Source organism: Myotis myotis, unplaced genomic scaffold (assembly GCF_014108235.1).
Source record: "Myotis myotis isolate mMyoMyo1 unplaced genomic scaffold, mMyoMyo1.p scaffold_m19_p_5, whole genome shotgun sequence".
NCBI classification, from domain to species: domain Eukaryota; kingdom Metazoa; phylum Chordata; class Mammalia; order Chiroptera; family Vespertilionidae; genus Myotis; species Myotis myotis.
Window position 1 is genome coordinate 78,448,655 of NW_023416357.1, and position 25,057 is coordinate 78,473,711.

General features: G+C 35.1%; 1 protein-coding gene across 9 annotated transcripts in view; it reads left to right on the top strand.

The window, feature by feature from the left end:
* The window catches only part of SLC12A2 (solute carrier family 12 member 2), a 94,741-nt gene extending 70,383 nt beyond the window's left edge, over nucleotides 1-24,358 (top strand). Inside the window, exons 18-27 of one of the 9 annotated variants that reach the window (XM_036310934.1) lie at nucleotides 2,006-2,112; nucleotides 5,046-5,125; nucleotides 8,690-8,815; nucleotides 12,201-12,248; nucleotides 13,617-13,739; nucleotides 15,144-15,255; nucleotides 16,867-16,953; nucleotides 19,166-19,301; nucleotides 19,604-19,671; nucleotides 21,475-24,358. In XM_036310934.1, the coding sequence (XP_036166827.1) occupies nucleotides 2,006-2,112; nucleotides 5,046-5,125; nucleotides 8,690-8,815; nucleotides 12,201-12,248; nucleotides 13,617-13,739; nucleotides 15,144-15,255; nucleotides 16,867-16,953; nucleotides 19,166-19,301; nucleotides 19,604-19,671; nucleotides 21,475-21,610 (1,023 nt within the window). In that variant the 3' untranslated portion in view covers nucleotides 21,611-24,358. Of the gene's footprint in view, nucleotides 1-2,005; nucleotides 2,113-5,045; nucleotides 5,126-8,689; nucleotides 8,816-10,673; nucleotides 10,839-12,200; nucleotides 12,249-13,616; nucleotides 13,740-15,143; nucleotides 15,256-16,866; nucleotides 16,954-19,165; nucleotides 19,302-19,603; nucleotides 19,672-21,474 lie in introns of those variants that run through there. The other 8 variants (XM_036310938.1, XM_036310936.1, XM_036310935.1 and 5 more) reach the window with 8 other exon arrangements.
* The last annotated feature ends 699 nt before the right edge of the window (nucleotides 24,359-25,057 follow it).

The following is a 25,057-nucleotide window of genomic DNA, read 5'->3' on the forward strand; positions in this document are numbered from 1 at the left end:
GTGCACAAATTCGTGCACCGGGCCACTAGTAAGTTAGTAAGAGAAAAAAGGAAGCAAAAGATACAAGGTGAAGAGGAAACCTAAATGATAGAAATAAAAATTAAAACTGCATACCCATCAGAGTGACCAAAATTAAGTCTGCCAAGTGTTAAAAATTGTGTAGAGAAATTGGAATCGTTGAACTGTGTGGTAGATTGGACAATTACTTTGTACAGCAACTTGGCAATGTCCTGCAAATTTCAAAGTGTGGATATCCTAGGACAGTGATGGCGAACCTATGACACGCGTGTCAGAGGTGACACGCAAACTCATTTTTTTGGTTGATTTTTCTTTGTTAAATGGCATTTAAATATATAAAATAAATATCAAAAATATAAGTATTTGTTTTAGTATGGTTGCAAATATCAAAAAATTTCTATATGTGACATGGCATCAGAGTTAAGTTAGGGTTTTTCAAAATGCTGACACGCCGAGCTCAAAAGGTTCGCCATCACTGTCCTAGGACATGGGTACCCTAGGACATTCCATTCTTAAGTGTATACCTTAGAGAAAAATTAACATGTGAAAAAGGCTATCTGAAACTTCTTACAAACATCATTTGTGATAGTGGAAGAAAAAAAATAAAGAAGAAACCAGCCTTCAGTTATCAATCACAAAATTAAATTGTGGTGTAATAATACAATGGAATTCTATATAATGGTAAAAGGAGTTATATATATCAACAAAAATAAACGTGAAAAAGTATGAAGGAAAAACTGCAAGTTATATGAATAATTTTAAGATATAAACTTTTAAATATATAAATTTAAAATATATACGTATGTGTGTCTAAATAATGGAATACATAGTGAAAATAAAAGGGGGCATGAGAATGATACATGGGACACTTGATGAGTGTTTGTAATGTTTATTTTTTTAAGCTAGGCAGTGGGTACATGATTATTTATTATTTTATTCACCTTTGTGTGCAAAATATGTAAATATTTCAAGTAGAATGTGACTCCTGTTCATAAAGTTGGTTCTAGTGGGTAAATCTTGCTTGCTTTTGTACAGTTTATAGCAGGGGTCCTCAAACTACGGCCCACGGGCCACATGCAAATACAAATATTGTATTTGTTCCCATTTTGTTTTGTTTACTTCAAAATAAGATATGTGCAGTGTGCATAGGAATTTGTTCATAGTTTTTTTTTAAATTATAGTCCGGCCCTCCAACGGTCTGAGGGACAGTGAACTGGCCCCCTGTTTAAAAAGTTTGAGGACCCCTGGTTTATAGGAATATTTTGATAACTACTTATATATTTAATAAATGTTATGAAAGAAAATATTTTCTTAGAGCAATGGTTCTTAAACTTCATTATGCATGAGAATCACCTAGTAGACTTGTTAAAACACACACTGCTAGGCCCCACCTTTGAAATGATTTCAGTAGGTCTGGGGTAAGACCCAAGAATTAGCATTTCCAAAAAGTTTCCATGTGATGCTCTTGCTGTATAGTTCAGGCACTATACATTGATATTTCCACTTATAGGAAATATCTAGGATAAGCAAATTCATAGAGACTAAAGGCAATGTTACCAGGTCTGGAGGGAGGTGAGAATGAGCGATTATTGCTTAATAGTTACAGAATTTCTGATGTGATTGTTTTGGAAGTAGGTGGTGGGGTTAGTTGTACAACATTGTGAATATAATTAATGTCAACAAATTATACATTGTAAAATGGTTAAAATGGCAAAATGTTTTAATTTTTTACAATAACACACACACACACACACACACACATACACACACACACCCTGGGAATCAAATTTTAAAATCTTACAAAAGGAGTGCTTCATTGGCTTTTGGGGCATTTAGTGTTGATGTGATTCAGAACTGTAACCAACAATGCATTTAGTCTTTTGCTTATAGGTTTTAGTTTTCAAAATATGTAACTGAGAAAACTGTTACTATGATTTTTATAAAAGACTAAGTATATCTTTAAAGTTGTATTTTTCGTTCATTTTAGGCTGCTGGTCTTGGGCGTATGAAACCAAACACACTTGTCCTTGGATTTAAGAAAGATTGGTTGCAAGCAGATATGAGGGAAGTGGATATGTATATAAACGTATTCCAGTAAGTATCCTTTTAATTCAATAACTTGGTTCAGAAAATGTTAATTTTGAAAGCTTGCACTGATTTTTGAAGCCTGTTTTTCATAATAGTCTCTAGTAGAAGCATAAGAATGAAAAGAATCACATGCTTACCTGGGTTTTGAATTGATCTATTAATGAAACATTTTGACTGATCTTTTCTTTGTCTTTTTATAGACATGAACATTCATACACATATAGGGTGTCCCAAAAAAATGTACACACACCATTTGAATAATTATAAAGGCAGTGTTTATTTTTTATTTTTTTTAATTTCTTTATTGGTTAAGGTATTACAAATGTGTCCTCATCCCCCCATTAACCCCCAACCTCCCCACCCCCCACTTGTTTATTAAAAAAAAAAACATTTACTTTGCAAAAGTGAACTATCAGCTAAGGTGTGTATACATTTTTTTGGGGAAATCTTGTGTGTGTGTGTGTGTGTGTGTGTGTGTGTAATCACACATACGCGCGCGCGCATATAATTTGACTTCCCATTTAAGTTAGTTGGCTTTTTCACATCCCTACAGCTATTGTCGAGCAGAGTTCCTGAATGTTGTCAGACCCATCCCCTTTTAAGTTATCCTATATAATAAGAGAGGGGTATGCTAATTAGCCCTGGTATGCTGATTAGTCATGACCAGTATGCAAATTGACCATCACTTAAACACACAAGATGGGCCGAAACCGGTTTGGCTCAGTGGATAGAGCGTCGGCCTGCGGACTGAAAGGTCCCAGGTTCGATTCTGGTCAAGGGCATGTACCTGGGTTGCGGGCATATCCCCAGTAGGAGATGTGCAGGAGGCAGCTGATCGATGTTTCTCTCTCATCGATGTTTCTAACTCTCTATCTCTCTCCCTTCCTCTCTGTAAAAAATCAATAAAATATATTTAAAAAAAACAAAACAAACAAAAAAAAGACACACAAGATGGCCGCCCCCATGTGGCCACAAGATGGCAGGCAGGGGAGGGCAGTTGGAGGCAACCAGGCCTGCAGGGGAGGGCAGTTAGGGGTGACTGGGCTTGCAGGGAAGGGCAGTTTGGGGGGGACCAGGCCTGCAGGGGAGGGCTGTTGGGGGCGATTGGACCGGCGGGGTGGCAGTTGGGGGCGATCGGGCTGGCAGGGGAACAGTTAGGCGTCAATCAGGCTGGCAGAGGAGCAGTTAGGGGGTGATCAGGCAGGCAGGCAGGTGAGCGATTGGGAGCCAGCAGTCCCAGATTGTGAGAGGGATGTCTGATCAGCAGTCGGACATCCCCCGAGGGGTCCCAGATTGGAAAGGGTGCAGGCTGGGCTGAGGGACACCCCTCACCAGTGCATGAATTTTGTGCACCGGGCCTCTAGTGTCATTATAATATCTGATGCTGAGGAAGGCATTTCATCACTGATATCAACCTCAGAGCTTAGATTTGTTTCCCACTCAAATTTTGCTGTTAATTATTTGGTTCATCTATTAGGTTATTTACTTTTCTTCTTTGTTATTTATCTTTTTTTAACTTATTGGGGTGACACTGGTTAACATAATTATACAGGTTTCAGGTGCATGATTCTATAACACTTCATCTGTACACTGTATTGTGTTCATCACCCCAAGTCAAATCTCCATCCATCACCATTTATCCCCCCATGCCCTCATCCACTTCTTTCATCCCCCTCTCCCAAGCAATCACCACACTGTTGTCCATGAGTTCTTTTTTAAAATGTACTAATATGTTTTGCTTTTCCACCCCTTAAAGTATAAGTTCAGAGTTCACTATTCACGGTTAGTGCTATTTCCAATGATCTTTACCAGTTGGCTAAGTTTTTATTTACATCATTTTAACTTCTCTGTTAGAGGTTTTCTAGTGTTTGTTTTGTTACTTTGTCTTTCTGATTTTACTCTGTTCATGTTATTTTTTATTTCCCTTACTGGAATGCCTTTTATATCTATAGATAAAAGCACATAATTATTTGCCTGTATCACATAGGATAGTTTTGTCTTCACAGATGCCTTAAAACAATGAGGAAGTAGGCAGATCTCATACTTTACTTTTAAAATCTCTATTGATTATGTAAAGTAGACGATAAAAAAAATAATACAGTATACAATGAATAAGATTTCCCAAGTAATTGTTACATGCTTTTCGTAAAATGAGAGCTTTGCTGGTTTGTCACACATGTGTAAGTGCCCTTTGGCTTTGGGTTTATACTTTATTGTAACCCAGGATTCTCCTACTGTAAGCCGATTGCCCCTCAGTGGAACAACCTGAAGTTTTGCAATTTCGAACTTTTTTAGTAGATCTGAAGAGAACTTGGGTTTATGTGATTTATGGTGTTAACGAAGTTTATAGAATTAAAGTCTGGTTTTAGAGTTGTGTACAAAGGTTTAATGTATATTATATACATTTGTGTTTAAAAAAATCAAAACGACTTTTGAATACATGTCTGCAAATGTGCATAAAATCTTAGTACTTTTTAAAACTAGTTTTGTAAAAAATTGTAAATTACTTAAAAATACCCTTTCTCCTTTGAGAAATGATCCTTTCATCCTCTACAATATGATCTCATTCTCAGTAATAAAATCCATCTTTGTCTTCATGTATTTCTCTTGACTTTAGGGGTTTACGTTTAAATTAAATAATGGTTGGACTCCATAATTTTAGCTTGTTTCTAATAGGATAAAAATAGTTACTGCTTTAAATAGCTGCTTTAAGTAGATTATCAGTATTATAAAGATCTTCATGTAAATAGTTTTAGAGGCATTACAGAAAAAGGGAAAAGGAATGGTATAGTATTTGAAACTATCTTGGCTCTCACCATAATATTTTAAGCATATTAAAGAATCAAATGTTAAAGCTGAAAGTAATTTTAAAGACCTTCAATTATTGCCTTCATTTTATAGAGGAGGGACAAATTTTTTTTATATTTTTCCTATTATAGTGATGCCTTTGACATACAATACGGAGTAGTGGTTATTCGCCTAAAAGAGGGTCTGGATATATCTCATCTTCAAGGACAAGGTAAATCTTCTTTGAAATAATTTTTTATTTTAAATATATAAATTACTTTGTTAGAAAATTATAAGTCTTACAAGTCCTTCAATAATTTTAATATTTACCATCTGTTGTGAATGGCATTTTAAGATCAGATCTGGCCCTGCCAGTGTGGCTCAGCAATTTGAGTCAACCCATGAACCAGGAGGTCATGGTTTGATTCCTGTCAGGGCAAATGGCTGGGTTGTGGGCTTGATCTCCAGTAGGGGGTGTGCAGAATACAGCCAATTGATGATTCTCATCGGTAATATTTCTATCTGTCTCTCCCACTCCCTTCATCTCTCAGAAATCAATAAAAACATATAGAAACAAACAAAAAAAAACAACAAAAAAAGGTCACATGTTTGGCTCCACCAAAGTTTGTGCTTTTTTATTCATTATACTAACCTGGATGATGGCTAGTGATTAGAGAATAAAATTCAATCCACATCATCAGTTTAAGAAAAACAAACATTAGTAATGATTCTAAATCAGCCAAATTTGTAAAAATAGCCTATGTAATAAAACCCTAATATGTACATTGGCCAAATGGCAGAACAACTGGTTGCTATGACACACGACTACCAGGGGGCAGATGCTCAATGCAGGAGCTACCCCCTGGTGGTCAGTGCACTCCAAGGGGAGTGCCACTCAGCCAGAGTCGGGCTCACGGTTGGTGAGTGCAGTGGCAGTGGTAGGAGCCTCTCTCACCTCCGCAGCAGCGCTAAGGACCCCTCGGGGGATGTCCTACTGTCAGCTTAGGCCCGCTCCCAGGCTGAGGGACATCCCTCCCTCCTTCTCAGTGCACAAATGTCATGCACCGGACCTCTAGTATCCTATATAATAAAAGCATACTATGCAAATTGTCCCCTTGACCAGAGTTCTTCTGGGAGTTTGACCAGTGGGTGGGCAAGCTGGGGGAAGGAAGGAAGGCCCTGGCCAGCAGTGGCGGCAGGCGGCCGGGGGATGGGAGGGAGTACCTGGCCAGTAGCTGGCAGCCGCTAGGGACCCTACCAATGCATAAATTTCATGCACTGGGCCTCTAATAATAAATAAAATTGTTGGAGAAAAACAAAATTAATGAGTGCTAAATTGTTAGACATGATCATGTTTATGAAAGTCATGCTTTATATATAGAGGCACATTAATAGTGAAAAACTAAACTCCGGAAAAGACCTAGAAATCATTTTTAAATCATTTTATTCTGAAATAATTATAGGTACACAAGAAATTATAAAAATGTAGAGAGGTCTTGTGTACCCTTCATTCATATCCTTCGTTCTGCTGTTCGGTCGATTTGCATATTAGCGTTTTATTATATAGGATATTTTTACAAATTTCTCCCAATGGTAACATCTTATATATCTGTAGTTCTATACATGCACACACATGTGTACTTTGTGGTATGTATCACATATTTTGATTTATGTAATCAGCACCATAATCAAGATACAGAACTGTTCCATCACCACAAAGATCTCCCTTGTTCTACCCCTATATAGCTTTCACCATATTCTTCCTCGCTCCCCATCCTTAAACTCTGACACCCACCAATCTCTTCTCCAACAATATAATTTTCAAAGCATTTATAAAACAAACCAACCATTTTTGAAAAAGTGAACATTGAAACCAGTTATGGTATAATATTAGCTATTGCAAACTTTTAAACTATGGAAAATTCCATAGCCTCTAATGATTTAAAAAAATATTAAAAGCTTAAGAAAATTTGCATACCTAATATTTTACCATTATCAACTGAATAACCAAATCATCCAAATTAACTAAAGCCTAAATAGCTGAGAGACATAATGAACTTTTGTCATCTGTTTCTAACGATAATTTAAACTGTTTTATTCTTCCCACTCCCTCCACCATTTTAAGTATATTGTGCATTCCCGAAAGGAATGCTTTAAGATCTTTATCCATATAACACTAAAGTATGGCTTGCTGAAAATGCACTTTCTTACTCTATCTAGAGTACGCCTTGCAACATAATACTTTAATTCTTACTTGCTCTGAGAGTAATTTAGGTTTAAGGTTAACTCTGCATAATTATTTGTAGTGTCCCCTTTCATTCAAAAATATCACAGTTTGGCCAATAAATTACATAATTCTATAATTTACTGAGATTTTGAATATTGGAACTTGAAAGTATTTTTATGTGTTTTCAATCATGAAAATTGTTTTGAAATCCTTGTTATTCATCATTAAGATTTGAAGACAGGTATTTGACTTAGCACAAGGATTAAAGAACAGAGTCATATCTGCTTTAGAAATCCCAGTATTTTTTTCTAGGTAGTTTTGTAGTCTGGGCAAATGTATTGACATCCAAGCCTCAGTTTTCTCATCTGTTAAAACATAATTACTTCATAGGGTCATTGTGAAGATTAAAAAGGATGTAAGGCCTGTGAAGCTTTTAGCAGTGCCTACACAGAAGCTCACATAGTTTCTACTGTTATTTCTCTTAATGCACAAATCAGTGATGAGGATTATGGATAGATTGATCAAATTCATATTATGTTTATCTTCATGAAAATATTTTTATGGTGGAAGTTAAATAATTCCTAACTCTTCCCAAAAAAACAGAAAATGAAGAAATAGTGCTTTTACAATGAGTTTGGTAAAGGACTCTATTCCCTAGTTTGGCTTTGTAGTTATGGCTGTAATTTTTCAGTGTTGTCTGTCCTCTTACATTATATATGAACATCTGTCACATTTTACATTTTTCACTTGTGTAAATGACTTTGAGAGTAGAGTTGACTCACATTTCCATACATCATTCTTTTGTCTGCCAGATTCTTGCGTTTCATGAATCTCATTCATTACTGATTCCCCTGCACTTAATTCAGATGTATGACACTTAGTTGTGGCTCAAGATATTGAAGTGAATAGTCATTTCAAAACAGATTAGCACATTTGTTTAAATCAGAAATCACTTATTATAAACTTACTAGAGGCCCGATGCACAAAAATTTGTGCACTCGGCGGGGGGGGGGGGGGGGGGGGCGGGGGGTCCCTCATCTGGCCTGTGCCCTCACGCAGTCAGGGACCCCTCGGAGGATGTCCACCTGCTGGCTTAGGCCTGCTCCCTGGGGGAACGGGCCTAAGCTGGCAGTCAGACATCCTTCTGGCAGCCTGGGAGCACGCAGGGGATGTCCACTTGCCAGCGGGGACAGGCCTAAGCTGCAGTCAGACATCCTTAGTGCTGCTGAGGAGGCAGGAGAGGCTCCCACCACCACTACTGTGCTGGCAGCCGTCAGCCGTCAGCCTGGCTTGTGGTTGAGCAGAGCTCCCCCTGTGGGAGAGCACTGACCACCAGGGGGCAGCTCCTGCATTGAGCATCTGCCCCCTGGTGGTCAGTGTGTGCCATAGTGACCAGTCATTCCCAGTGGTTCTGCTGTTAGGGTCAATTTGCATATTACCCTTTTATTATATAGGATTTTGTAATAAACTTTGCTTGAAATGGTCATTTAATTGATATTATACCATCATGCTTTCCTTAATGTTTAAAATAAGGTTTAGATCATATTTTAAATACTTTCATATCTACAGAAGAATTATTGTCGTCACAAGAGAAATCTCCTGGTGTCAAGGATGTGGTACTAAGCATGGAGTATAGTAAGAAATCAGATTTAGATACTTCCAAACCATCTGGTGAAAAAACCGTTACACATAAAGGTAATTTTTATTCAAACAAGAAATTTCATTAATGGTAATGTTTTAATTTGGAGAGAAATAGCTTTATTACGTAACATAGCTAATAAGGTAACCTGTCCTCAAATTTTTACTTTTCATTTCTAGTTGCTCAAAATTTATGGCTTTCAAAACTATCTACAGATGAACAAGAATAGATCCAGAGACAAATGAGTTGTGGGGGGGAGGTTAGAGAGCAACCAAAGGACTTGTATGCATGCATATTAGTATAACCCCATGGTCGGCAAACTGCGGCTCTTTTGCCCCTTGAGTGTGGCTCTTCCTAAGCCTTAGGAGTACCCTAATTAAGTTAATAACAATGTACCTACCTATATAGTTTAAGTTTAAAAAATTTGGCTCTCAAAAGAAATTTCAATCATTGTACTGTTGATATTTGGCTCTGTTGACTAATGAGTTTGCCGACCACTGGTATAACCAATGGACACAGACACTGGGATGGTGGGGGCTTGCCTGGAGTGGGAATGGCTGGGGGGTGGGGGAGGGCAAATTGGGGAAGAGGGAGACATATGTAAAACATTAGACAAAAAAAAAACTATCTACAAAATAATTAATTTATAAGGCATTAAAGTGGATCACAGAACAGAAACTATACTAATTAATTACCTACTAATATGCTCTTGTATGTTTTTATTTATACTTGCTTTAAAGAAAACATTTTAATTTGAAGCCTTGGTTAAATCTGAACTTGTAAAGAAACATAATTTTAGAGCAGCAGTTCTCAACCTGTGGGTCGCGACCCCTTTGGGGGTAGAATGACGTTTTCACAGGAGTCACATAAGACCATCAGACACCACATATATAATTACATATTGTTTTTGTGATTAATCATTATGCTTTAATTATGTTCAATTTGTAACAATGAAATTGGGGTCACCACGAGGAACTGTATTAAAGGGTCGCGGCATTAGGAAGGTTGAGAACCACTGTTTTAGAGTGATGTACCTATTATAAGCATGTGATAATATTGAAAGAAATTAAGTTTATGTAATTGATTAACCTTTTTTATTCTTTTTAGTAAATCAAGGTATTTAAATGCCAAGGCTTTTATTTATGTGTTGATATATTCAGAATATTTCTACTTCTGCATCTGAAGTTTAGGTAAAACAATGAAATAAAAAATCAAGTGCAATTTTACTTCTTAATTTAGTCTTTCTGAAGAAACAAGCTATTTGTTATTTGGGTGCTGAACTATTCAGCCATAATTACAGACATAATACCACTGGTAACTTATGTGCTCTAAGCCACAAAACAATTTCCAGGTTTCATGAGACTTTCAGATAATTTCATCCACAAATCTATATGTAATGTTTATGAGAAAGAAAGAGAGATGACTTCCAAATCTTACTCTCCCACCCTCACTCTCCTACCTCTGTTTAGTTTAGTATCTCCATCTGTCCTATTCCCAGTTGACATGCAACAAGAAAAATCTGCACTGTAAATCATCAAACCATATCATATTTTTTATTTCTGTAAAATAATTGCCATTCTTTGTCTGAAATTGATAACATTGGATAGTTCCTGTCTCAGAAAATTGATCATTTCTAGATTTAGAAGCATGCATTTATTTATTTCCTCCTTATTTATCTGTTTGCTTAGAGAATGGTAGTTGAGAGCTTAGTTGAGACCCATTGTCCCTTTCAGTTCTTTGCTGGCTTGGGATTATAATTTTTTCTTTTTCATCTCAAAACTCTATAAACTGATTATGACAGCACTGTTCTTATGTTCCTGCATTTATTTTTAGTTTATGGTATTCATTCTTTCATTTCCTCTTACTTTTCATTTGTCCTTTTCTCTTGCCTAAAACAAATCCTTTCCTTTACAGAATCTGTTAGGAATTAATAGATAAAACTATGATGGAAGGGGAAGAAGTAATATTTATCAAGCATCTACTTTGTGCCTTCCACAATTTAATAGATGTTATCCATACATTAGCTCATTAATGTGTCATAATCTTATGAATCATTATTTTTATGAAGTAGGAAACTGGGTCAGTATATTTCTATTTATCTTCTTGTTATAAAAATGTAAATAATTTTAATTTAGTTTAAATCAAAATGTCAATATTTCCTTGATTTTCTGAGCTCTCTGAAATGAATACAGAATGTCCATAGTTATATTTATGTTTTTTATCTTCAAAGACAGATAATATCAAATATCTATAGGAACAATATTTAATACTAAGAAATTAAAATAATTGAAATGTTTCTTGTTCCATAACAGGCGTAAGAAATTAGCATTCAAAAATAGCATTAATATTTTTTGTGTTTATTTTCCTATTTTTCCAATTATTTTCAAAATTATAGAAATCATAGAAAAGTTTATACAGTTTTAAAAGTCTTCAGAATTATAAACATTCTGGTATGGTTATTATGTAGTCGTAGATATTTGATATTTCTGCCTTGATTATTGAGTATTCAAAAGAACAAAAGGAGCACCCTTTTATTTTGTGCTAAGCACTGCCTTAAGTGCATTAATGTTTGCAATATAATAACATTAAGAGGTAGGTATTGTTCATCCTCTTTACAACTGAGGAAAGTGAGGAGTTAAGTCACAGCCAGGAAAGGGGTCAGTGGTAATACTGGAATGCTGGGAGTCTGGCTCAAGAGCCCACTGCAGTGTACTCTTCCCTGACCAAGTTGGGAGTTTTATGTGCCTTAAACAAATAATGCAAGCTTATATTTAAAAAAAATAAATAAAAAAGAAGAGAGAGAGAGATTAGGAAAACTGTTAACTCCAGGAAAACATTTATAGGTATTTAAATGTCAACGGACAAGTATATGCAGACATACTTGCATATGCATATATACAACTTTATGTATTTGAAAAAAAATCGCTCTCCTGTATAACCTGGCATTTTATATAAACCAAGAGACTCTGGCTGATCAAATTCCTTAATATTTCAAGTGGCAAATGATTTGAACAAATACCAAATATCCCTTAAGTGTTTCCAAAATTACTTTTCAGTCATTTGCATAATGATAAAAGTTTATGTGTTATCTGGAACATCAATTTTTTAATGTCGTATTCCTACTCTATTAGCCATAGTTCAACATCTTGTCATCTGATTTCAAGCATAAAAGTTTAAAAATTCTGCTAAAGTTTTGGTCAGTTGTAGAGGAATAAAATTTTAGGGGTGTTAATCAGTAGCCCCATTGGAGAGGTCTAAAATGTTTGCTTTTTTAAATCCTGAACACTTAGTGCAGAAAATATTGATCTTCAGTCTTGATTATTTGTCAGACTGTTTCTTCATACTATGTTTTGTTTATAAATGTGCTCTATTTACATTTTCATTATTTTATTAATATAAAGGCAATTAACTTATATTTTGTGTTTTTTAAACATAATCTAGATGAGGAAGAGGATGGCAAGACTCCAACTCAACCACTGTTGAAAAAAGGCAGGCATTTTTCATCATTTTATTTTAACCCCTTTTTCATACTATTAACTCTTATTTATTATTTTCTTTTTTATCTTAGTTTTTATTTTCATGGTGAGGTGATGTTACAGTTACTTATTAAATGCAGATTAGAAAAATTATCATTAGTCTAATTAAAGCGTTAAATCATCCCAGGAAAAGGTGATATATCAAATATAAATCCTTCTAAGTCATCATAGCATTTCTGAAATATTCAAACCCTGAAAGTCAGTATTAATTTTTTAATTTTAACTGCATGGTTTAGATGATAAGTAGAGACACTGAAATAGGTTTATTCACAGTGTCACTGCATTCTTTACCATCAGTGGTACCAGCCAAGTCCTTAATTTTGATACTAATATATTTTTCATTTCAAAAATTACAATATTTCTCACAGTCCTGCTGCGTTTGGGAGATACACTGTCATGTCAACGTACATGAATTTTATGAGAAGGAGATAGAGGTGAGAGTTATGGAGCAGTGTGGTTTGGTAGCCATATTACTTCATCATGCAAATCATTCGTCATGTTTGCATACATCGTGGCAGCATGAAAAGTGAATGATAGGCATTCTGCAAACGTGATCAGATTTCCTCCTATGGATTTTTACTTTAAAAATTTGGTCTAGGAGTTTCACAATAGTCATTTGCTTACTCACAGAGCCAGTGTTGATTTCTTTTTTTTAATTTACTGGGAATATAAATGGGAACTCCCTTGGTATATTGCTCTTTCAACGTGCAGCATATGGGTGCCCTTCCAGGGAGTTCCCACCATCTTTCTGTGGTTTAAAGAAAGATGTGATGGTTATATGGCTTTATAATTGGGTATCACATATTAATGGGACAAATGCTAGATAAAAATGAGTTTTTTTTCCTTAGACTAAGGTTTCGCTGTGATAATTGTAAGATTGTATTGGTATGTCTTCCATTTCTGTCTTTCATATAACATTTTATTTAAAAAATTTTTTTGAGCTTTAAATGGTTTAAAAACTAGACTACAAAAGAAAAGGCATAAACTTAATTTGTCCAGTTAGCCTAAAACATCTTTTCAAAAATCAAAATCCAGCAGTTACAATTTTCTTGATTGATATTTATGATTCTCTTTTATTCAGAATGCTTCAAAATATTGGAAATTAGGCAAGATGGTCTAAATGAGTTTAACTGTTGTGAAGATGTGTTTATCTCTAGCCATCTTAATTGTATGTTTAAATTATAAACAACTGAAAGCTTATGATTGATACCATATACTACTATCTGCGAAATATGTAAAAGTTAGGAAATTGTAGGAATGCAGCAAAAGGGACTTTAATATTTAGCTTCCTTACATCTTCTTTTTCTGCTTAATCCTTTAGAATCCAAAGGCCCTGCTGTGCCTTTAAATGTAGCTGACCAAAAGCTTCTTGAAGCTAGTACACAGTTTCAGAAAAAACAAGGAAAGAATACTATTGATGTCTGGTGGCTTTTTGATGATGGAGGTAAGGTTGTTAATACATTTTTTTAACAGTTTTAAATTTACTGAAGTTGTGGGACTAGTACTAAAAATTGGCATGTATTCCTTACTCATAGACCACATTCCAGTTTAGCCAACATTCCCAAAAGCAACAGGATTAATTTCGGAATCAGGTGTTGCACTTAGTTGTCATCTCTCTTCATTGTCCTTTAATTTGGGAGTTGCTAGGTCTTTCTTTGAGCTTCATAACCTTAATATTTAAAAAAATATTATAGACCAAATATTTTATAGAATGTCACTTAATTTGGAGTGCTATTTGATGTTTCACCATAATTATTTTCAAGTTATTTATTTTTAGCAGAAATATCACAAGTGATGCTGTGCTCTTCTGTCTATATCTCATCAGGTGGCACATGCTGTTGCTTTGTAACATCACTGGTGAAGTTAGCTTTGACTATGGAGTAAGGTGGTTTTCACCAGGGTTATACACTGAAGAGTTACTGTTTTCCCCTTTTATAATTGCAGGCATTTGGGGGATGAGGAGTTACTTTGAGACTATGTAAATATACTATTGTTACTGCAACTGTTACCACCATCTTTAGTATCCATTGATATTTCTGCCTGAATTTATTGTTGTTATGGTTTGTTTGTGGTTGCCAGATGATAATTTTCCAGTCCTATTATTTCTTCCCATGGATTCCTATTTTATTCACTGGGATATGATTTGTCATTCTCATTATTTGTTTTGATATTCAAATTGTCCCAGATTTCCTGTTCAGTCTGACTGCTATGTCCATGTGGCATGTCCCCACCACTCTTTGTTTTCTAATACAGTAAGAAGTTCCAGGCTCAGTTTTGTGCTTCCCTACAGCATCCGTTGAACCACCCTTTATCTAAGAAGCCCTGATTACTTTTAGTGGAGAGTGGTGTTGAGGAACCAAAAACGGGGCATTAGATGTGCTCGTTGGTATTAGGGTGTCATTGCTCCCAGGCCCTCTCAGTGGACAGATCTATGAAATACACATAGAAGTGTCTGTATGTATACTTACAGGGTGAAAACTAATTCCAGCCCAACACTGCAGGGTTCAATCCAGCTTCTCCCTCTATGTTTCTCATTTTAGTGAGAAATGTTGCTCCCATTAGCTTCAGCAAATATTCTCCTTCCTCCCTCGTCCTTTTGGGGACTAATCTCCCAACTCTGCCAGGCCATAATCCCATTTCACTGACTTCCTCACATGGGCCCTGACTCCACTGGGTCTCCCTTCTAGTTCAGTCCTGCCTTATGGCTTTATGACTGAATCAAGGAAGGATAGAAAGAAAAATTTAGTTTTACAGAGTTGTTGTAAACATGTTTTTAGAGACTAAATTGAATTAAAAGTTTTTATTTAAGAAATTAGTACTTAGTATATGATTTATTTTTATGATTCAGGTTTGACCTTATTGATACCTTACCTTCTGACTACCAAGAAAAAGTGGAAAGATTGTAAGATCAGAGTATTCATTGGTGGAAAAATAAACAGAATAGACCATGACCGGAGAGCGTAAGTCTACTTTAAATTGAAGGACATTTATCTGTAATACTTTATTATTACTATATAGATTTGATAGAACAATCCATAGGCAATCCATAAGATGTCAGTTGCTCTATTCTATGCTGAAGCTGAAAATTCTCAAATAAACCATCTTTAATTTTAAGTTAGTCTTTACGTTTAAGTTGTAGATTGTTTTACTGATATGTAATATTTTTTAATATATTGACATTTAATATATTGACATTTAATATATTGACATTTTAATATATTGACATTTAATATTTATGGCATTAAAGTGTTAAGCAGCTCTTTTTTTTAAATCGGGGGAGAGTGTGCAGCCATTGTCATCTACTCCCTGTCTGTGTTGTCACAGTTCTGGTTCTGGGTTCAGTGCTTCTCTAAGTGCCTGTGGTGTCTCTGACCTGTTTTGCATATATTTTGCACATTGCTCCCAATTTCAGGTTTGGAAAGCAGAGCTTGATCTCATGATTCCTCTGCCCAAAATACTTCATAACTTTTCCTCTGTAACATAACAGAGAAGGTCTATGCTAAATGTGGCAATCAAAGTCCTTACAATCTACCCTCCTATTCCCTATTGCTATCTCTTAGTCCCCCAATTGCCTTATACTTCAGTTTACATTTCTGTACCTGCTTTAAAAATGCAGATGGTTTCAGACTTTCACTCCTTTGCTTACTCTCCTCTCTCTACTATTAATAGCTTTGTACTTCTCAGTTAAAATACTCCATCCTTTAAAGTTCAGGACAGTTGCCACCTTCTTCATTACACCTTCCCTAATTTTCTCCCTTGTCCCCCACTAGTTGTTACATTTCCTTCCTGAATCACAATATACTTGATACCACTCATCACATTCTGGGCTTCTGTTATATTTATTTTATGCCAGAATTCAATTAAGTGTTTATTCATTTCAAATAGTGAATTATGCAAGCAGTATTAGAAATAACTAAAAAAGTTAAACCTGTTTCTCATCTGGGTAAAACTCATTAAGAATAAAATCCTGTTTTGTTCATTGCTTTTACTGTTTGTATGTTTCAACTTTTCTATTGTTGCCACCAAGGCTTCATTGCCAACTCTGCCTCCAAAAAGATATTTACTGAAAAGCCAGAGGCTGTTGGAGCTCCTATCCCATGCCTGTCCAAGTTCAATCCCCCACCCCTCCCAAATACTGTGAACTTAACCTACTCTCAGTTATAACTTCAGTTTGGTCCAAAAGGTTATATTTGGACCTTTTGAGATATGCATTCAACATGGATGGAAGAATAATCCAAAAATAATTAAACAAATAACTAGTTTTTATTGAAATCCTTATACTTAATATAATTCCACTAAAATTAAATTTAAAATACTAGTTGTATTCAAACTTCATTATTAATGTCTTTCACTGTCCATTACTGGGTGAGATTCAGAAAATGTAAAATAACAGAAGTCTCTTCTCAAGGAATTTTTTAGATCCACTTTGTTAATGTACAATGGAAATTAATTCAGATGGGTTTGTTTTGTATGTGATAGATATTTTTCCTATAAATCATGCTTTTCAGATACATAGATTCAGCTCTAAATAGAATAGAAATGTGTCTAAGTGCTATTTATTTTTGTTTTAGGATGGCTACTTTGCTTAGCAAGTTTCGGATAGACTTCTCTGATATAATGGTCCTAGGAGATATTAATACTAAACCAAAGAAAGAAAAGTAAGTTATTGAATAAATTACTTTGTACAAATTTCTGATACTTTTGGATAACCTACTCAGACACTCCAGTAACAGATCATTCAACTTAAACTAATATATGGCCTTTTGGCCTGCTGTTAGTTACATAACTTTTTAAATTTAGCACTGAGAGTTGGCATGCTTATAGCAGATTTCAAAGTAAGTCTAAAGGCCTTCCATTTTCAGAGAATTCAATTACCGCTTTATAAGAAATTTCTGAAAATCATTAATACCACAGAAATTCCACATGGTTCTTTAAATTTCCATTGTTTATGCCCACGTTCATTATGACCACTCAGTCCCTACTCCACATAGAAATTATTCACACTCTTTTATTACTAAAATAGAAAAGTCTAAGTGCATTTACAATTCTCAAGAATGAAAAGATTTGTGGAATAGTGTATCTGAAGATGGTAATATTATGGTTGTTATCATATGTATATTACTGGACAGAATTTTAATTCTCAGATAAACGTTGAATAAATGATGAAGTTGGTGTAAAGAATCCACTTTAAAAAAAATAGTAAGATTATACTGTGTAAGATTGTAATCAGGGAGAGATTTGTTTCCTGTTATAAAACAATAAAAACCAGGAGCTTTGTATGAGACATACTTGAAAAGGGTGTTCAAGGACTCAATTCCAATGTATGTGTGGAGGCTTCACACACCAACCAATTCTCAGACAGAAGCAGAGTATCGAGAATTCAACTCGATTAGGACACCATCTACCCAAAGATAGAATCAAATTACACAGGTAAAGGGCTCAGCCTCACAAGAACTGCCCTCCACTTAATTTTTTTAATTTTTAAAATATGTTTTTATTAATTTCAGAAAAGAAGGGATAGAGAAACATCAATGATGAGAGAGAATCATTGATCAGCTACCTCCTACACTCCCCACACTGGGGATTGAGCCCGTAACCCCGGGGCATATGCCCTGACCAGGAATTGAACCACGATTTTTGGTTCATAGGTCAAAACTCAACCACTGAACCACACCAGCTGGGCTGCCCTCCACTTTAGATTCCAGCCACAAGCACAGGTTGTTACCTATACTTCTGACAGACTAGCTATAAATCAGAGGTTCACATGACTTCCCTCTCCAATTTCAGTTTGCTAGAATGGCTCACAGAACTCAAGAAAACCCATTTACTCATTAGATTACTAATTTATTACAAAGGATACAAATTAACAATCAGATGAAGGGATACATTGAATGAGGTCCCCAACAAAGGAGCTTCTGGCCTTGTGGAGCTTGGGGCTCAGCAAGGTGGCACCTGGAAGCATTCTGGTCTCCAACAAAGAGGGAAAAGGACCAAGGAGCTGTCCTCCCAGTTTTTCTGAAGCTTCATTACTTAGTCATGATTGAACTTTTGGTATAATAAAAATCAGTTCCATAATTAGTTAAAAATTAGTCATGATTGACTAAGTCATTGGTCACTGGCAATTATACTCAATCTCCAGCCCTTTCCTTTTTGTGGGACACTGGAGGTTTGTAGGGGGAGACAACTGAAAGATCCAAACCTCTAGTCACAAGGTGGGTTCAACTGGCAACCAGCCCCACCCTTGGGTTGGGTCCAAACATCATCTCATTAATTAAAAAAACACACCTTTATAATTCTCAACACTTGGGAAATCCCCAGGGTTTGGGGGAGCTGTGAGCCAGGAACTGTAGATGAAGACCAAATATCTTATATAAATCACAATATTGCAATACTGAAAAATGTTTTTCACATTCATAGAGGATTAGAATGCTGTTCATGTTCTTTTAATTATCTTCTGTCCTATTAAGTATTTTTGGATCCAGAGATTAATTCTCCATCTACTTAAATGTTTAGTATCTTCCTGTCCCTCCCTTCAAAATGTTCTAGTACCTTTTCTTATACTACTTATCTTCAGTGGTATTTGAACTGGGAAAGGGAAAGCCTTTGAGTGTTTTGAGTAAAGGAATAACACAATTTGACTTACTGCTCAAAGGGATCATTCTGGCATTGTGGTGAAAATTTACTTCTATTGGGGTGGGGAGTTAGACATAGGAGCAGGGATAGATGAGAAAGATCAGAGTGGTTAAAGGTATAGAGGGGAGCACAATAGATGGAAAACAATAACTGCTTAAGTTATAATTTTGTGTTTCAAGATCATACTGTTAAGTAATTCAAAATAAGGTTATCAGTATTCTTTCCATTGTTTTTAAGTATTATAGCTTTTGATGAAATGATTGAGCCATACAGACTTCATGAAGATGATAAAGAACAAGATATTGCAGATAAAATGAAAGAAGATGAACCATGGCGAATAACAGATAATGAACTTGAACTTTATAAGACCAAGGTATTCTTTTTTATTTCTGCTTACTTTTCATTAACCTTCCATGTGATTTTTAAAAAATACTAAGACATAAAAGTATCAAGAACTGTAGTTTGTTACAGAAGGACCCAGTTGTGTAAATTAAATCTACTTTAAGTTGGATTTATATGTGGTCTTTGTAAAGAATGATTTTTTAAAATTATGGAACTGATTTTTATTTACCAAAATTGATTTTGGTTTCTTTTTGTCTACTTATAGTTTTATGAACTATGATAGATTCCAATTTTCAAATGGTCTAGGCATGACTTTGTCTTGTTTCATTTCAGACATACCGGCAGATTAGGTTAAATGAATTATTAAAGGAACATTCAAGCACAGCTAGTATCATTGTCATGTAAGTAATACCTGCACTAAGATTTTCTTGGGTATTAATTTTTATGATAATGCAATTAGGGTTAATTTCTATACAAGTACATATCTATTTAACATTCATAATGACCTAGTAGTTGTAAGAAGGAAAAACAAACTTTTTAAAATACACTTTGCTCTAAGCATATGGGAAGAAATTAAGTAGGAGGAAAGAAAAATCTTAAGCTTATATGAATCTAAGTAATTTTTTATTATTGTATATTTTGCAATTTTCCCACCTTTTAACTGTGTTTAACTTTGCCATCAATCATATGGGGTATGATGGCCTGAAATTCAAATTTGGACCCCAGGCACCTTGGTTCTCAAACTTAATTCATTACAGAAGGCAGTGCCAGAAGCGATTTGTTCGCAAACAGAATCATTTTTCCCCATTAGAAATAATGTAAATTAAATTAATCCATTCCAGACCCCCAAATACAATGCATGTCTATTGTACTGTTTAGTCTATAAACTTATTTCCTTAAATTTATCGAACAAGCCCCCTACTAGCCTTAAAGGAATCAAAAGCCTTCAGCACTTGTTACAGAGGTGTCTTTCAGGTCAAAACGGTGTATCTTTGCTTATTCATATATCACTGCCTCCAAAATGCAGTCACTAGCTCACTGCTTTTCCTTTATCCAAATCAACAACAGTTTTTCTGCCTCTTCAATTACCTGTGATCATTGCTTCTTTCACAACCTTAGCAACATTAGCAACTCTTGATGGCCTCTTTATGTTTCAAAATTGTGCTAATATTGATTTCACCAGCGACGGAAGCATCCTCTCCTTTGTTACCTTGAGACGCTTTTTGTCTTGCTGAGGTATCAGCAGAAAGGGTTGTCAGGTTAAAAACTGAAGTTTGGTTCTACCACTGAGACATTTTTTCTGTGAACAACTTGGTCGAGAGCCAAATTGTTTGAGATGGGAGACTTTGAAAAATGAGGTTTAACTGTAATAAAGTTGCTTGGAGGATTAAATTTTTAAAATGATTTCCTGTCTGAATCCTGCCCCAAGTTCCCACACACAAGACTTTACATATAGACACATTGTCCTGGCAGTGAATAGAGCTAACTCTGGCTTTCCTTCCACTGAACCAGGTTAGCTAGATATTAACTTGAACCCAAATTCCCTCTGTCCTATAACCTGGGTTCTTAAATGGGTGAGAAAAGCTCAGGCCTTCAAAAACATGGCAAATGATTGAATAAAGTTAACACCAAAGGATTGTGCTTCTGATTAACAATAAACATTTATTATTACATCAGAAATTAAGTTTTGCCAGTAATCATATATCTGTAATGGAAGATGGTAAAACATAGAATCTAGAAACACTATAGAGCAATTGGCCGCTACTACTACTATCGACAAATAGAAGTGAAAGCACAGAGAGACAAGAAGATAAAAATGAGTATCTAGAAATAATTGTTTGAATTTTACTTATCTATTTTAGTTTCCACTTTTACCATCAGATGGAAACATCATCTTCTCTTAAAAGAATTCTATACTTACTGAAGAAAGGGAAATTTAGGGCTTAATGTTAGATACCAAATGGGTTATGCTATTCGTGGGAAGAAATTTTTAAACATATTTTGTTAGAACTTAAAAAAAATAGTAGTTTTATGGTAGTATAGTAGTTGCTATACTATATGCAGAATTTCCCCACACTTAATATTATCTGCTGTAACTATAGTAACTTTTAATTACTATATTTTGACATAATCTAATTTTTATTACATTTTATTCTTCTCAACTTAAATGCATTGCTGAATTTCCTTTCTCCTTTTGATACCAGGAGTCTCCCAGTTGCACGAAAAGGTGCTGTATCCAGTGCTCTCTACATGGCGTGGTTAGAAGCTTTGTCTGAGGACCTGCCACCAATTCTCCTAGTTCGTGGGAATCATCAGAGTGTCCTTACATTCTATTCTTAAACTTTCTACACAGTGGACAGCCCTTCAGACAGTACTGCATTGCCTAGTGAAGTAACTGAAATCTTCAATGACACGTTAACATCACAATGGCGAACTGTGACTTTTCTTTCACTATTTCATTAATTTGAAAGCACACAGGGAAGTTGATCCATTGACATGTATATGGAGACTTCAGTTTTAGTCATTAATGTATCTCAATTTTAATGATGATTCCTTGTTGTTGGACTAAAGCTCATGAAGTAAAGTTTTCCTTTGCTACTTGAATAGCAATAAAAGTATGTTATTTTCTGACTGATGAAAGAAATACAAAAAGCCTTTAGCCTTGAGGTGCCTTCTGAAAATAACCAAATTTCATCCATATATCCTCTTTTATAAATTTATAGAATGTCAAACTTTGCCTTCAACTATTAGTTTTATTTCTAGTCTCTTCTACCTTAAAATGGACACTGCTTTTCTTCCATTGACCAGTTAGTGTTGAGTACTGTATGTTGTCTATTATTTTTGTAAAGGTTTATGTTAGATATTAAAGGTGAGAGTTAGGGCAAGTTAATGGGGGGGGGAAATGGGAACCAAAAAGTGACCCCAAGTTTAGATTGTATGAGTATGTATAAATGTAGACCTAGGGGGAAAAGGCCCAATAAATCTTTTTTTTTTTTTTAACTTCTAAGTGGTTCTTATTTGTATCTTCATTCAATATTACTAAAACGTTAGGGAAGGTTGGAGATTTATCTAGTACTTCTATATACCGCTGAAAAATTACATAGTCATTCTTTAGACAAATTATATAGTTATTCTTTTGACAGAAATTCTCAAAATCAATTGTATTTATTAAAAGAGATTTGTCCTAATTTAGAGTTTTCTTTAAATCTGAGGGACTTTTAAGAAATGCTAAATAATTTTTCTGGAGGAAAATCATTGCCATTTCATAGAATATTTCAAACACTACATGGAATTTCACTATACCATCCTTTACAAGTCATTAAAATAATGTTTCATCAAATGGTTAAATGGACCACTGGTTTCTTAGTGAAATGTTTTTAGGCTTAATTCATTCAAATGTCAAGTACACTTAGTCTTAATTAATATACTCAGGTTTGAACAGATTATTCTGAACATTTAAATTTAATCCATTCTTAATACTTTAAAACTTTTGTGTTAAGAAAAACTGCCAGATTGTGCTTTTGAAATGTCTGTTTTGACATAGTCTACTAGTACAAATATGACAGTGCGTATGTACTGTTATTAAAAGCTTTATATACAATTATTAATGTAAAGTTTTTCAGTTTTTATTCAAGGAAGGATTTCCTAAAAGCATTTCAAGGGATCTATATCTACATATATGTATGTGTGTGTGTGTGTGTATGTATATACATACACAGATGCATATGTATATATAATGACATTTACGTTGGTTTTTTTTTGCATTTTAAACGATCAAGAATCATTAGATTAAAATGGTTTTTGTTTGAGTAAACGTAAGTTCAAAATTAGATCGAAAGAGACAGGTTTCCTGGAGAACAAAGGTGGTTATTTGAAGGGCATGTAATTCACACAGTTATCATTCAGATAGAAAATGGGGAACATTTCATCTAAAGTACTGTTTGTGGGTTCATTGGTATAAGTTTTAATGGTGAAGAACTTATGCAGGTTTTAATAAATCTTGATAGAAATTATAAAATTATTGTTGTCAACAGTGCAGTATTTTTGCTGCATAAGTATGAACTAAGTTAACATAAAAATGAAGATCTGATAATAATTTTGAATTCAGAATGTTAAGAAAATGAAATAATTGTTTTTTTCCAAAATATTTTTTCCTCTGTTATAACGCACAACATTGTTGCTTTTATGGCAGGTTTTATAGTGTTTGGGGGTAAGAATGGTAGAAATGTCTGATTAGTCAATAAACTATTTATGTTTGAATTTTTAAAATGGATAATAGGGCATGAACTAAGTGCTGCTATCTTGAACTGTACACAGGTACACTTACTTTTTTTTTTTTTTTTTCAAGTTTTTCCCATTCAGGAAAACATCATTGTGATTTGTACTGCAGGAACCAAACGTCATGCATCATACATTGTGTATAAAGTACATAAAATATATCTAAATATGCATAATGGGGGGAGGGTAATATTGTCTGTGAAATAATGTAAGAAGCTTTTCACTTTTTAAAAATGTGCATTACTTTTACTTAACACTAGACACCAGGTCAAAATTTTTAAGGTTAATATAGTGCGCTAATAAAATTCAATAATTAATTCTTAGAGATGCTAGCTAGTGTCAAAGCTATTCTAGTCTTTTATTTATACTGAATTTGATTATTTTAATGCCTTTTTTTTTTTTTCTAATCATTCGTGGTAACTTGGAAATAAATAATTATGCAATGGCATTTGAGCATTCATTATTCCTAGAGGTAAAAATTCAATGGGTTTAGAGAGAATGGTAGTGTTACGCTGATTATTAATGGTTAATTAAATCAGATATTTATTTGTTACATTACTTCATTTGTATTTTAGGTTTTCTTTTACATTCTTTTTATATACTTTCTGATATTACATATTTTTAAAGACTATGGAAATAATTTAAAGATTTGCGCTCTGGTGGATGTTTACTAAGTTTGAAAATGTAATATTTTGATAATATTGTATAATAACTGTCACACATGCTTTTCTAATGTTTTAACATTGAGTATTGCAGTTGCTGCTTTGTACAGAGGTTACTGCAATAAAGGAAGTGGATTCATTAAAACTATATAATGTCTACTCACATTTTATCTGTTTTGTAAGTCTATGTCAGCTTTAACTTAACCTCATTTATATAACTACTAGAGGCCTTGTGCACATTGAAAGTAAATTAATTAGTAATTAGAAGGTGGCTAGCAGTCAGGACTGGGCAAGCAAGACGGCAGGACATGCCCTGGAGCCAACCTCCCATGGTTTCTCCCCAGCAGGCCGCACCTGGGGCAGCGCAGGGGCTCGAAGGGCATCTGCAGAATGAGCGGGGCCCCTCTGGCAGGTGGGGTCCCTCAACCTGGCCTGCAGGGATCAGGCTGAATCTGGCAGTCCGATATCCCTCGAGGGGTCCCGGAGTGCAAGAGGGCACACTGCAAGGTTGCTGTGCTTGGCAGCTCTGGCATTGAGCATCTGCCCCCTGGTGGTCATTGCATATCATAGTTACCGACCAGTCGCTTAGACTTTTATATATATACTAGAGGCCTGTTGCACGAAAAGATTCATGCAATAGGCCTTCCCTTCCCCTGGCTGCTGGCACCGGTTTTCCTCTGGCACCCAGGACCCAGACCTTCGCTCCGGCTGGAGCCGCCTTCAGTCTTCGCTGCTCCGGCCAGAGCCGCCTTCAAGCCTGCGCTGCTCCGGCCAGAGCCGTCTTCAGTCTTCGCTCCGCTGCTTCGTGCCTACGTATGCAAATTAATCGCCATATTTGTTGGCGGTT